The sequence below is a fragment of the Candoia aspera genome, chromosome 3 (genome assembly GCF_035149785.1).
Source record: "Candoia aspera isolate rCanAsp1 chromosome 3, rCanAsp1.hap2, whole genome shotgun sequence".
In the NCBI taxonomy this organism is placed as follows: Eukaryota; Metazoa; Chordata; class Lepidosauria; order Squamata; family Boidae; genus Candoia; species Candoia aspera.
The window spans coordinates 117,586,804-117,600,312 of record NC_086155.1 but is presented as its reverse complement, the minus strand read 5'-3'; the positions used below and the strand labels follow the sequence as shown (position 1 = coordinate 117,600,312).

At 37.0% G+C, this 13,509-nt stretch overlaps 1 protein-coding gene across 1 annotated transcript in view; it reads right to left on the bottom strand.

The window, feature by feature from the left end:
- Window positions 1-13,509, bottom strand: part of SEMA5A (semaphorin 5A) — a 169,099-nt gene that overhangs the window by 70,955 nt on the left and 84,635 nt on the right. Inside the window, exon 6 of the mRNA XM_063298707.1 lies at window positions 123-185. Coding sequence (XP_063154777.1) covers window positions 123-185 — 63 coding nt within the window. The remainder of the gene's footprint in view (window positions 1-122; window positions 186-13,509) is intronic.

Sequence of the window (13,509 nt, the reverse complement as noted above, 5' to 3'; positions counted from 1 at the left end):
GGCAATAGGTTGGGAACAACTATTATATGTGATATGGAAGCAGTTCTACCATACCCAAGATGACATCTACAAAAAAAAGAAATAGTACCATTTCAGATATAGAAAACTGATTAAGGACTTACCGTTGATTTGCCTTTACTATAACAAGCTTTTGTAGTAGTCTCATCACAGCGCCATTCCACACCCTAATATTCAGAAACACAATGATTACTTGTTCATAAAGTCAAGTAAAACCTGATAATGCAATTTAAAGGTAATCAATTTCAACTGAAATCAACCACACCAATTTCAAATTACAAGGAAAATCAAATATTATGACACACACTGAAATGAATGTGCAGCATATTTGCTGATTTATGGCCAAATTACACAAGATAGGGATAGCAATGTTCTTTCATTGTCCCTGTTCAAGTATGAAATGTGTGAACAGGGAATGACAGTCAAATCATTTACTAAAAGGAAAGTTCATCACTGTCTTTCCGATTGTCTACTACCTACTCTTTTTCTTCTCAGCCTCACTCGGATGCTGGAAGTTCTTTATCCAGGCTGAATGAAAGGCCTAGATTAATTATAAGAAAAGAAATCAAAGGAAGGGTGAAAATTTGGCTTTCCTTCGCCTTGCACCACTTTGATGTACATCCTTAGTCCTATTTCAAAAGTGAAAATGGCAGAAATAATGCGCCTCTGGCATGTGTGAGAAATATCAGTGTGCTATTCTTTCCAGCCATGACAGCTTATAATATATTAAAACTATCAAACAATGAAAGAGAAATAAAATGAAAGTAATAGGATACACATATAGGGGCATCTGTAAAGCTATGTGTGGGTTTTAGGCATACATAGGTTCCTCAAAGATAACCAGCTCAGTTGTTTCAGGGAAGGTATTCCTCAGGTAAAGGAGGTACTCTAAAAATACCTGGACTGTACCCTGTTCTACCTGACAGTACAAGGACCCAAAGAAAACCATCAGTAGGTAACTTCAGCATCCAGGCAGTTGTATAACGGGTGTGTGTGTTTGTTTAAGTGGTTGTATCTCAAACAGTTCAGGTAAGCACCAGCACTTTGGAATAGTCTTGAAAATTCTCTCACAACTGATAAAACATGACCCCTCCCAAAAAACACTTAAGTCTAGAAACTGCACTTTATATTAACTGCAATAATCCTCAAATACAAGGCCCATGTTTAAGACTTGCAGAAGCCTAACCAGAAGATTATCAGAGTATTATCCCAGTATTAGAAAAATCACCACTGGAGTAACCCTACTGCTTCATGTGACTTAAGTGGCAAGAAGAAACAGAAAATATCAAAGACATATCACTACAAATGTTTGAATTATCTTTCTTGAGATCTCCTACAGTTCTTTAAAATCATGGACAACAACATAAAACTTGGCAGGAGTTTCACAGCAGAGATGCTACAGTATTAGACAAGCAATAATCAGCAAGACTCCATTCTCAAAAAGCTCTGTGGACTGAAGCAGAATCACCATATGTGCCCTTAATGGCATCTAAACCTACATAAAGTTACAGAAGAATCAAGGTTGTATCTCCTATATCTTTTCTAGGAAGGCTGTCACAGCAGTTTCTGTAATAAAACCAAGTCAGAAGCTGGTTTGACATGGATATGGAGTTGTAAATTTACTGCTTGTTTGAACTCCTTGCCCCTGAAGGAGATATTAGTGATTGACAGTTCTGAATACACTCTTATGATGGAACACATATGGCAGTTAGTCTAAGGATGTTAGTCTTAGACTAACCGCCATATATGTGCCATCTAGAACACATTCTTCTTTTAGATTACAGCCACCTTGAAAGAAAAAATTATCTAAAATTGATTAAATAATTTTAATAATAATTTTAATTAATTAAACTTGAATGATGCAAAACTCTGTCTCAAATGTCAACTTCTACCCTTATTAACTTCTCAATTACTACTAGTGCTGATCCAGCAATATCAGCTTGATATGTTTTAATACAGTGCTTATTAAAGGAATAAAATGTTTTGTTAACTGAAGAAGGTAAAACTGACATTCTATTCTACATTGATCAGTCAGGAACCCAAACTGAAGAGCACTAAAACCATATTTAGGGAGAGCTCTAGCTCATATTTGTGATTTAAGAGACATATATGCAAAAGGTATTGGACATATGGCTACAGAACACTTGGAATTACGGTATTATAAGAAATCCATATGAGCTTGTATCATCTACATTCAAGATGAGATGGTGATTTGGTTTCAGCTTTTGGCAAGCCTATAAAGAGAACAACAAACATTTTTCAGGCTTGAGGAAACAAATGGTCGATCAACATATGCACAGAGACAGCAACAGGGAAATGAATGTTAATCAGTAACTCATGGATGAAAATGCTAAGAAAGTGTAGCGACAGTAAACTCCTAATCGTACTGCAAGAATGCTATTTCATGAATGCCATTACTAAAGAAAAATGCAGATAAAAATGCATAAAAGTTTCAAAGGGCTGCCTGAGGATATGCTGAAAAGACCAGAACTGGAATACTGGAATGTAAGTTCCAATTTAATGCTTAAGAATAAAACATTATGGTAGTCAAACATGGTACCCAAATGCCAAACTGCCAGCACATCAGTAGTGACAGCTTTGAAACCCACAGCAGTTTGGCTATCTTGGCAAGCACAGAAGCCTGGGGGATATACTCATAATTTCTTCTCTCCTTTTTCCCCCCAAAGAGAATGTCTGTACAGTCAGACCTGATGGAGGCAGGACAAGGTACTCCACTGCTATATGGCATGCTGGCAGGCAAGCACTGGCTGGGGATCTCTGTGAACCATACAGATTTGCAAAAATATAAACAGGCCTACGCTCCTAGCAACCCTATATCCATACAGAGCTGAAAATAAATCAAGACAGCCAGGATCATTCTCGAGGGCATTTTAACTGGATTCAGAAAGTCTGGTTGATGTAAGGGCTGGTCATCTGGAAAGGCCATTAGATACAAACCTTATGAATGCAGCTGTTGCCTACTACTTTCTTTTCTCTCTCAGCTTCCATTTTTGCTGTAAGTTCAGTTTCTAACCATCAGACCCAGAGATTTAGGTAACTGGAGATCTTTGATGTTGTAGGCTAGATTCTCACATTGCACCAAGACCTGTTTTGCTTAGCTTTTTATTTAACCATTAGCCTGCGTGCTAGTGGTGTGTAAGAGAATGTTCTACTTTAGCTTTTAGCTGAGATGGGGAGGATGTGAGCCTCCACATGTAGCTATGCCGTAGCTTCCACGATCTCTTACCACTGGTCCAGTTGCCTAGAACGGCTGGAAGGCTACAATTTTCTCATCAATTGTCTATTGATTTAAATGCAAGGAGCAAAGAAGGAAATGATCATTTAATCAACCACCAGATAATCCACGTCATTATACAAAAAAGCTCCTTTTATAGTGCTGGTTTTGTCAAATGTACCTCTTCCATTTTCAGTTTATGTTATATGACTTCCTTTGACTTCTGCTGTAATAAAAAAACAAGTCTCAACATTGACTCATGAAACCATCATGCCTATAGTTAAAGTCTTAGGTCTTTAATCCCATTTGTACAGTACTGAGAGAGAGAGAGAGATGGATGCCCACTGGGGTGTTATGGACTGAACTAAAAGAAGCTTTAATAAACTGAACAGGATCAACTTTCTAATGTGCAGACATCAGCAGGGGATAAAGCTTACCTCCCCACACCATGAAAACCTTTACCATCCAATTTCTGTAGAACTGATGAGATAAGGACAGCAGATTAGTCCAAGTTCTTTAGTCCATGTTCAAATTCCATTCTTTAAAACTTCTGCATTCAAAATCCAAGTGAACCTAATTTTGTAAGAATCATTTCTCTCCATGAAGCATCTCACACTGTTAAAGTTATAGCTGATTAAAACACCCAATTTAAGATTAGCATGTTACTGAGATCCTGAGATCAGTAGTACATTAGCGATACAGAATATAATCTATCGTGCAATATATTAATAAGACGTTAGCTGTCAAAGACATTTGAGAAGCTGATGTCCCCATGGGGGATTGACATACCACACTACTTCAAAAGATTCTTCCCTTGACAAATGAAGGATTTAAGGGAGAGTTGCAGCCTTCAGCTCTTTGCCTGCTGAGGGACCAGTTTCCATGGAGACACAGTCCACAATCTCGCCTGTCAGCTGAAACAGACTGTGGCAAAAGGAGAGCGATGCATCCTTTGCATTTGCTTTCTAACCGTGATCTGGTAATCTATAAAATCTTTGGAAGTTTTTACCTGATTCTAGGGTAAGCCGTTAGGAGCACAAAGCAATTGCATTGACATGACATCAGCAACCTTACAGGCTGCTCTGAAACTCGAGGTGCAGCATTTTAATTGAAAACTTCTTAACTGTATCCCACCTGCCAGTGAACAAAAACCCAACAGATAATTTCATGCAGATAACTTGTATGATCTTCATTTCTTGGAAATGAAATTTAATTTATTGGAAATTAAAATTAACTGGTATTATTCAATAGGCTGAGAGCTAATACTAATGAGGCGGGTGGGGGAAGAGCGCAAATATGTACACTCGCTTTAGTGGATTTCCAAATTTCCTTCCTTAAGAAGGAAAGGGTTCGAGAGACCCTTGCCATTTTGACTTGCCTACATCATAAATGTCCCTTGTTTGGTGTGGAAGATAGTAGGATCATCTCTTCATTTCAGAAAGATCCAGCTCTGATTTACCAACGCAATTACAGAGCACAGTTTAAAGCAGCATGAACTATTAAAAAGGGAAAGTGTTTCTCATGGGTGGATTGCTCCCTTGATGTTAAGCACCCTTTTAAAAAAGTCTCCCCCATAAGGAAGATGTATACCGAGTACTAGAAGTAAAGTACTCAGTAGACGTACTAAACTAAGCCCAAAGACTCTAGGAATCCTACAGCTCAGGAAACTTCCTATCCATTTTAGAAAGTTGTCCCCTAAAAGAATCAAAGACCCTTTTCAAGTCCCCAGAATGATGCAGACTAAGATGGGCACACGTGATGAGGATGAAAAGCCTGTGTAAAGTATCCAGGCACATCGGAAGGAATGGAAAGCCCAGAGAAGCAACAGGTGGTGCTGAGGAAGTCCCACGAAATGGAGAAATGCTGCAAGAAGCCAAGAGCCCGGCATCCACTCTGCCTCTTTTGCCTACTAAGACATAGGAATACAAAGCGTGTGATGTGAGGTTATCATGCCAATTTCTCTGCTCTCCTATATGGCAGCCAGTTAAAATTGGGGTCACGCCACACACTTGGCAGCACTAGATACTATAGAGCAAGAGGAATCATTACAGGATTACTGGTTTGGTGGCAGCCCAACAACTCCCATAATGCCTCTGTTCAACCACAGAGAAACAAGTAAAATAATGAAGCATGATCCTTAAAAACCATTCCCAGGTTGCAGCATTATATTGACCCAGGTTTGCAAGCAACTCAAAAACGGTCACTACTCTGAACTGCTATGTGTAATAGGGGAAAGGAGTTTGTTGTTGAAATTCATTTCTTCACTCCCATTTCATCACAATATAAAGAAAGACTAAATGTGGAGGAAATGATGTGACATGCATGGGTACTTGAACTGGGCCCAGGAACAGCTCTGATTCTGAGAAACCATGGAACAACAGTTAACTTGCTTCAGCTAAGCCTTCATCATTGTTCTGACCAGAAACAGCAAGCAACTGAGATAACACAGATATCCATGCCAGGAAAATAAAGACAGTTTCATCTCTTAATTATTTCAGAACAACGCACTGTTACTTAGATGGGTAGAAAAGCTGACAGCCTAACCAGTGTTTCACTATGTCTATTTTTTACTGTTCCACATGATTAGGAAATGTAATAGCTCCAGAGACTATTTTTTTTTAGTTAATATATCTCCTGATCCGTTTATGGTTTCAATATCTGAGAAAGCTAAGTTTGTAGACAAAAAAAATGAAGTATAAAACCTGGCTTATTCCTAGCCTAATTGTTACATTTTCTTTCATCCAAACTGTCCTTGAAATACCAAATAAAGTCAGCTGCAAGCCTAATGCTTTTATTATAAATAATACTTATATTTTGAATAAAAAGATAATAGGGAAAGGAAGAAGAGAGAATGAGAAAAACATGTTTGAATGTAGTTACAAAAAGACAATTTTAGCTGGGGATGAAGATTAAGTGATTGAGCCAAAAGCTCATGAAAGGAGGAGGCTTTTGAAAAAAAGAAAGATGTAAAGAACCATGTAAATGGTCTGAGTTTAAACCATGGTCATTAGAGGAAGCAAGACCATATAAGGCATTTAAGGAAGCAGAAGATCTGAAAGATGCTGCAGATGACAGAATTCAGGGAGAAAAGGCTGGTAACATCCTTTTTATTAGATCACTTATTAATAAATAAGGAAAGACAGGATGGGAGAATCATTAAAGGGAAGGCAGGCAGGCAGGGAGGCAGGCAGGCAGGCTGTGTTTGGATGACGTATTAAAAGACAGATACTGAAAGAACATCCCCCTTTGTACAAATCCATACAATTTCTTTAAATTAAAAACCGAAAACAAACAGTAATGAAACAAAACTCCAGACAGATGGCAGAGTGTGCCTTAGGCGACAGATGGCTCTGGTAATTAGACACTGGCAAAACATAGTATTTCCAAAGGTGGTTTAATTACATGGTGCCAAAAAATGAGCTATATAATTTCAAATTCCATGTCATTGCCTTTTTACTATTGTTATCTGTTTGCATTCACATCAAATGCCATGTATTCAAACAGGAGTTTAAGATAAAACGCATTAAAAAATGATCTCAACAATTGGCAGTGAATTGTTCTGGCACTAGTTCGGGGGGCATTTTCAGTAAGTTGCCCCCTACACACTTAGCTGCTACTGCTAATAAACGGTCAGAATTATGACAATGGGCTTTGCCCACACTCTGCTACTACTGCAACCCACTTGCTCATCGTTATGAACCAAAATATGGTGGTAAGGAAGAAGCAACAAGGAGAAACTTAGAGATGAAAAATACTAGTGAGGGGCTTCTGGTTGGATCATGATGTTCCCTGGACCTCTACAAAAACCATTTTTATAGTAGGAAATGCTTTGATCAGGCCTACATTACAACAAATAGCAAAGTAATGTATTGGTTATTCTTCCTGTTGGATGAAGATCATAGAATATTACAAAATACATATGGATGTGAGGCCAAATCTGTGGTGCTTCCAGATAGAGAATCAACTGGCATTCTGCAATTTCCCTCTTTTAACATATTTTTGTAGTTCAAAAAAAAAAAAGATGGAAGAAGCAATGAGGACATACAGGAAAGTCAGAAGTAAAAAAAAAAAATCATGTTCCCTGGACTTCTCTTAAAATGGTATGTTTATACAGAGTAATTGCGTAATTGCTTCTCATCTGGAAGCAACCCAAAAACCATGATCCTGTAGGAGAAGGCCAGCTGGGGAAACCCCAAACAAGGTTTATGGTCATTCCCTATTCACCCTGTTGCATCAGGAATTCAGAAATAGATTGCTCTCTAACCATGAAGTTTTCATTTAGATATCACAATTTAGTTATTAGGTGAGTGAGTACTGCCACATCCATTGAAAGCAAATTCCAAAACTTGGAATTGAACAAAATTAAAGAGTTGCAAACTGCATGGTACGCAAGTTTTTGAACTGACGAGGAAAAGAAAGATGAGAAGATCAACAAACTGAAGCCAAGGAGGAAGGATGGATGATCACAAAATCTATGAAGGTCTTCCCTCCCACAAACTTTAAGCAGCGAAGCATATATTCTGCATACAAAAGTATGTTCTGGTGGGGCTGAGAATAATTCCTAATGCTCCAGGAGCTTGAAGAACTCCTGAAGACAGCTCTGAGTTTATGGATTAATTATCTGACTAACTCTGTATAAAGTAATTTTTTTTGATAGTCCTATTTATTTCCTCTCAAGAGTGGAAAATCCCATCCCACAGCTGGTTTCTTCATTAAACAATTTCCTTATATGAAAAAGAAAATTATGCCCTTGAAGCAAGCTCAGCTCCTGGTGACTCAAGAGAGAAAATCACCCAGTTTTCCTGACAGGAGCCTATCTGACAAGAACTTTCATATCAGTCACCAGTCCTAACCACTATACTTGTATTTTTGCATATGAAACACTTACAGTAGAATGTTTATCATACAGAACGGCATATGACTCTAAAAACATTTCTGGTTCATTCCAACATATGTTTCATTAAAGAAATCTGGGGTGTTTAGGTTGGCAAGTGTTTCTCTAAACGCTTGCTATGACTAATTCCAAGCACTACACTTCCAGTTATGCCAAGGAACAAGAAAGGAGATAATAATAATTTATTTATGTATATGCCACCCAACTCCTGGCAACTCTGGGCGGACTGCACTGTGGGTAGTCCAGCATAATCAGAATGGAGGTAAAGGCCTCCAGAAGAGTCTGCAAAGGTTTCTCTGCAAAGGTCCAGCAGCTCCCTGCCTTATTCCTTCAATCAGGCCCTAACATTTCATGTTCTGGTTCCTGGGATTCTGGTTCATTTGTTCCAGCCTCAACCACAGAACAACTAAGAGCAGACCCTGGAGATTTTTCCCACTGAAAGCTGTAATGAATAGGTCTTTTTCCTGCAACCCACACATACTGTCAATCAAAATGACAGACAATCATGTACAAATTCAATAATGTAATTGTTAAATGCCCTGCCAGGATGGAACTATACTGCGCTGACAGGCATCACATATTTCAGCTGGCCAGATATGATTTCTGGATTGCCTATAATCCTACATCTCCTTTAGCATAGGCAAAGTCTTTATTACTTTTTCAGTTTGGTAGACTTTAGAGTTGGAAGACAAGGTGCTTTGATGGTACTCAAAAACAGTGGAAGATATTCTCATATCTTCCACTGTTTTTGAGTACCATCAAAGCACCATGGGAAGAGAGTGAAAACTGCAATATCCCAAAATGCTTGGAGTAGTAGTCCCTTTTTTTTTTTCTAACTTTGTATTTTGTTTTGCTGGTTCTAGGCAATGTTAGATCTTCATAAAAAATGAGAGGCTGACACCCTGTCCTCTGTACATGCTAGAGATCTTAGAAAAATGGAAAGGAAGACTCTGATTTCCTCCCTGGGGCAACAAGAGATTTCCTCCCTGGCATTACTGTTTAATGTATGGACTACTTGAAGGAAGAATGCCTCCCTTTGTGCTAGGCTGGAGCACAAGGAGATTTATGATCCCTGAATCCTAGCTAATGAGACCTGCTGGTCTATCAAACCCAGCATCCTGTTTCCCACATTGATTTACTAGATGCCTTAAAATACCAAGTAAGCATAGCAAACAGAATTATACTCTCAAGAAAACGGAGGCTCCTCCAAGAATATACTTAATCCCATTGTAAAGAGAACTAAGGTGCAAACCATTATCATACCTTCTGGTGATAAATTTCATTCTCCATAGTATGAAGTTCTTTCTTTTGTCTGTCCTGGATCTATTTATTTTTATTTTTTAAATGTGTATTCTAGATTTCAAAACCAGGTTTTCTCAGAGAAGCTGATGCCCAAATACTAAAGCCAGATAATTTCATCACATAGTTCCAATGAAATTACAAATAATTTTACAAGCTTCTATCACTAACCCTTTTGTTGTCTTCTTTCCACATTTAAAAGGTTGAAATATTTTAACCTTTTCTTGTAATTAAAAAACCCTAACCCTTGATCATATTGTCTTTTTTTACCTCCTTGATATCTTTTTTCAGTATGGCCTTACTGCAAATACAGCTGCAATAAATAATTCTATTTAGGTATTTGAATAATAGCCATCTTACTTTCAATACTGTAATAATAATCTTTAACTTGGAATTTGTCTTCTTCAATGCTGTTGCATGTATTCACTGAATAGCCTATCCCATAACTTAGCATTCATTCAAAGGCCTTTGAACAATCTTCACTTTAATTTTTTAGGTATGGTGCTAACACATTTCAGTTATGAGCATCTCAGAGATAAAGTAGACATTATTCAATATGGAATTGGGAAGCAGCTATGAGAAAACACTTCAAACTGTGTTGAAATGCGCTTGAACACATTTGGCATTTAATCCCGTTGTACCCTTTAGCAATGCTTGGCAGGATTCTCAAATACTACCACAGAACTAGTGGCACATGTTGTGATTTTCTGTTAGGCAAATTCTGTAACCAAAATGAAGTACGGTTGCACAGCTTCATTAAATGAAATGAAATGTTAAAGCATCTGAGATACTTTGGACCACAGTCTCATAAGTGAAGAACCTGAAACAATAGCTACAGTATAAGAAAAAAAATCACAGAAAAGGTATGTCATAATAGCAAGTGAAAGCATCTGACCAACCTTGTCTTGGCTTTGAAGCAAAGCAGTGTCAGGACTGCTTAGTACTTGGAGAGCAGACCACCAGGACTACAAAGGCTCTACACTAAGATGGTGAAGATGAAAAACAATAAAGAAGAAAGCAATGGAAAACTACTTCTATGCTGCTGCCAAGAAAATGGCATGGTTACCAAGAGATGAATTCAACTCAAGCATATATCTGCCTTTTCTCTGCGTAATACTCCATGCCACAAAACTGTAGTCAGAGCAAAGTCAACAGAATTATAATCTTTACATTAGTTACACTACAGTTACAATCCCATCTTTGAGTATTTTGATCTTCATTGTTAGGCTCTGAGTAAAACCAAACAAGACCTAAATAATATATATTTGTATTATCTTCTCTCCATGAAGCTTTCCTTCCATTCTCATTATATTTCCCTTCTGGTTCACACTTTGGATAAAACTGTGCTCTTTTGCACTTGTCGCACATTGGCCAAAATGTGCCAGAACTGAGGTGTACTATTTTTACTGTTAGCTCTGCATGGGTATGACTAAGGCTGGTAACCCAGCCTATACCTTCTCTAGCACTACTGAAAAGTATTATGTGAAAGCCTCAACTGATGAAAGTCATGATGGGTGGTGAAGGTTGGTGGTGATCATGGCATAGATTGTTACTTGGAATATAAAAGAAATAAACTGCAAAAAACATGAATTAAAAATGAAAGAAAAGAAAGAAAAGTAAGTATGGTATATATCTGTGAAACTAAAAAACTAAAAAAAACCCTAAAAAACTAAAGGATGTAATGGGTCTGAATGAAAGTGGTCTGATCTTCTGGAGTAAACTTGAATACAGAGGAAGCAAATGTATCAGTTTAATGATGAATGAAAGAGCTAAAATGTATGTCAGAAAACATGGATTAGTGTTATTTAGATTGATGGGAGTACAAATGAAAGTAGGAATCCATAGGTTGATGATAACTGCATATTATGCTCCAGTGAATGGTAATAGTGGAAGAACCAGGGATGGGTTGAGGAAAAACTATAATATTCTGAATGAATGCAATCCAGGCAAAAATTAATCTGTTAGGTGACATGGATTGACAAGTGGAACAAAATCAGAACACAGAAAAAGTGATTGGGCCTTTCAGAGGTGCAATAATGAACGCTAATGGTAACTGTTCATTAAGCATCCACTTAGAAAAAAGTATGTTTCAGACATGTAGTGAAAGCACAAATCTATTCACATATACACACAGCAAAATAATGAATTAAAAAGCATGACTGATCTGAGAATTAGTGAAGGATACAAGGGTGGTAAGAGATTCTGAATGCCAGATAGACCATTATTTCAGGATGCCAAGATAAGTTCTTTGGAAAAATAGATATGGAAGAAAAAGAAAAGAAGTGATATTAAAGAAAAAGTAGAATGACTACAAAGAAAGGTATGAGCCTATATGAAAAATATATTTAAAGATAAAACTATCTCCCAACAGAATGAATGTAAAGTAGTTCTATCGTATTTAATCTATGAATCTCTTTTTTTCTTATATAAAAAGAGGATGAGGAAACAAAAAGAATTAAGTTACACAGTCATGGAAGTGTGTGAAATATGCTAAGGAAAAGTATGAAAAAGAATCCTTGGTGGAATGATGGCATAAAAGTGACTGTGGATAAGAAAAAAAGACATTAGAGAATGACAGCTGCAAAAGTTATTATGGGGGAAAAGAGATTAAAAGATAGTTGCAAAGAACATAATTAAGGAGAGCAAGGAAAGTTAAAAACAAAAAAAGGCAAAGAAAATACAGAGTGATTTTGATGGAAATAGAAGTCTGGAAATAGGTAAAGAGAGATAAACAAGCAGGGTTCAACAGAGTGAATGGAATTACAAATAAATTTTTAGATTTTAAGAGGAAATGCTAGTAGAAAGTTAGTGGAGAGTATATGGTCTATTGCCAGAAATCTATATTGAAATAAATGAAAATGGCTTTGTGTTTTTGCCCGTTTTGTTATATGGAAGTGAGCGTTGGGTGTACTCTTTCAGGAGAAACACAAAGCTTGAATGCAGTAAGAATGGGTTACATAAAAAGTACATAAAAGAATGCAGGTGGAGTAGAAAAACAAGTGACAAACACAAAGGAGCTATGTTGAAGCAGTTGGGTCATACAGAATGAACAAGGCCTGAATCACAAAACAAATATATGAAGGAAGGTTGAATGGGTTGAGAGGAAGCAGAAGGCTGAGAAAGATACAGTTGAGTGGAGCTGATGAGATCCTAAAAGAGAGAGAAGTGAAAAGTTTAAAGAACAAAAAGCAACATATGAAGCAGTATATTAATCTGGTGAAAGCAAGGATGGGTTTTAATGATGGGAAGGTATAGAGAGGTATTGTGACTGATGCTGGCATAATCTAAATTTAAGTTTTCTTTCTCTTACTCATGCTTTAATTTATCTGCATTATTATTTCTTATTCTTTCTGTGTGCTTTGCTTATCCTAAAAGGCAATAGCATGATTTTGGGGGGAGGGGTGGGGGGGGAAGAGACATCAGAAGGAGAAACAGATATTAATGAAGTTTAAATTGTGAAACTGCACAGCCAAATTATAACCACACTGGAAATGATGGAAGGATTATAGGGAGGGAAGAAGTGAAATTTAAGTTGTGCACTTCATATTCATATCTCTCTAAAGTCCAGAATCTTGCATTATATAGATGTGCCTGTGTTGCACCCAATACTCTTAAATAATCAAGATCAAAAATAAAATGAAGATAAATAAAACCAAACTCCCAACTTCTGAAACACACATATCTCCTGAACAAATACACATTTACTTACATTTATTATAATCAGTAAAAAAAAAAATCTGGGATTAAATAGAGCATTAAATTGCATTTAAGTCATTGTGGTTCCGGGACTTTTTTTCTCTCTTTGCATGTAACAAAGTTAATGTATAAAATATACAAAATATCGTCAAATCAAAAAATTTCAAGCTCAGCATTCCTTGTTTTGAGTTTGAAACCACTCCAACCTAACTTCAAAATGGGTTGTTCTGACACGACAGAGTGTGTTGTGACTCTTCCAAGTATTTGAGAAATGTTAAACTCCACTTAATTCACAGGATTGAATTTTTAATAAATATTACATCCAATTTGAAATTCTGACTTAAAATTAAAACATCCAGTTTTTATC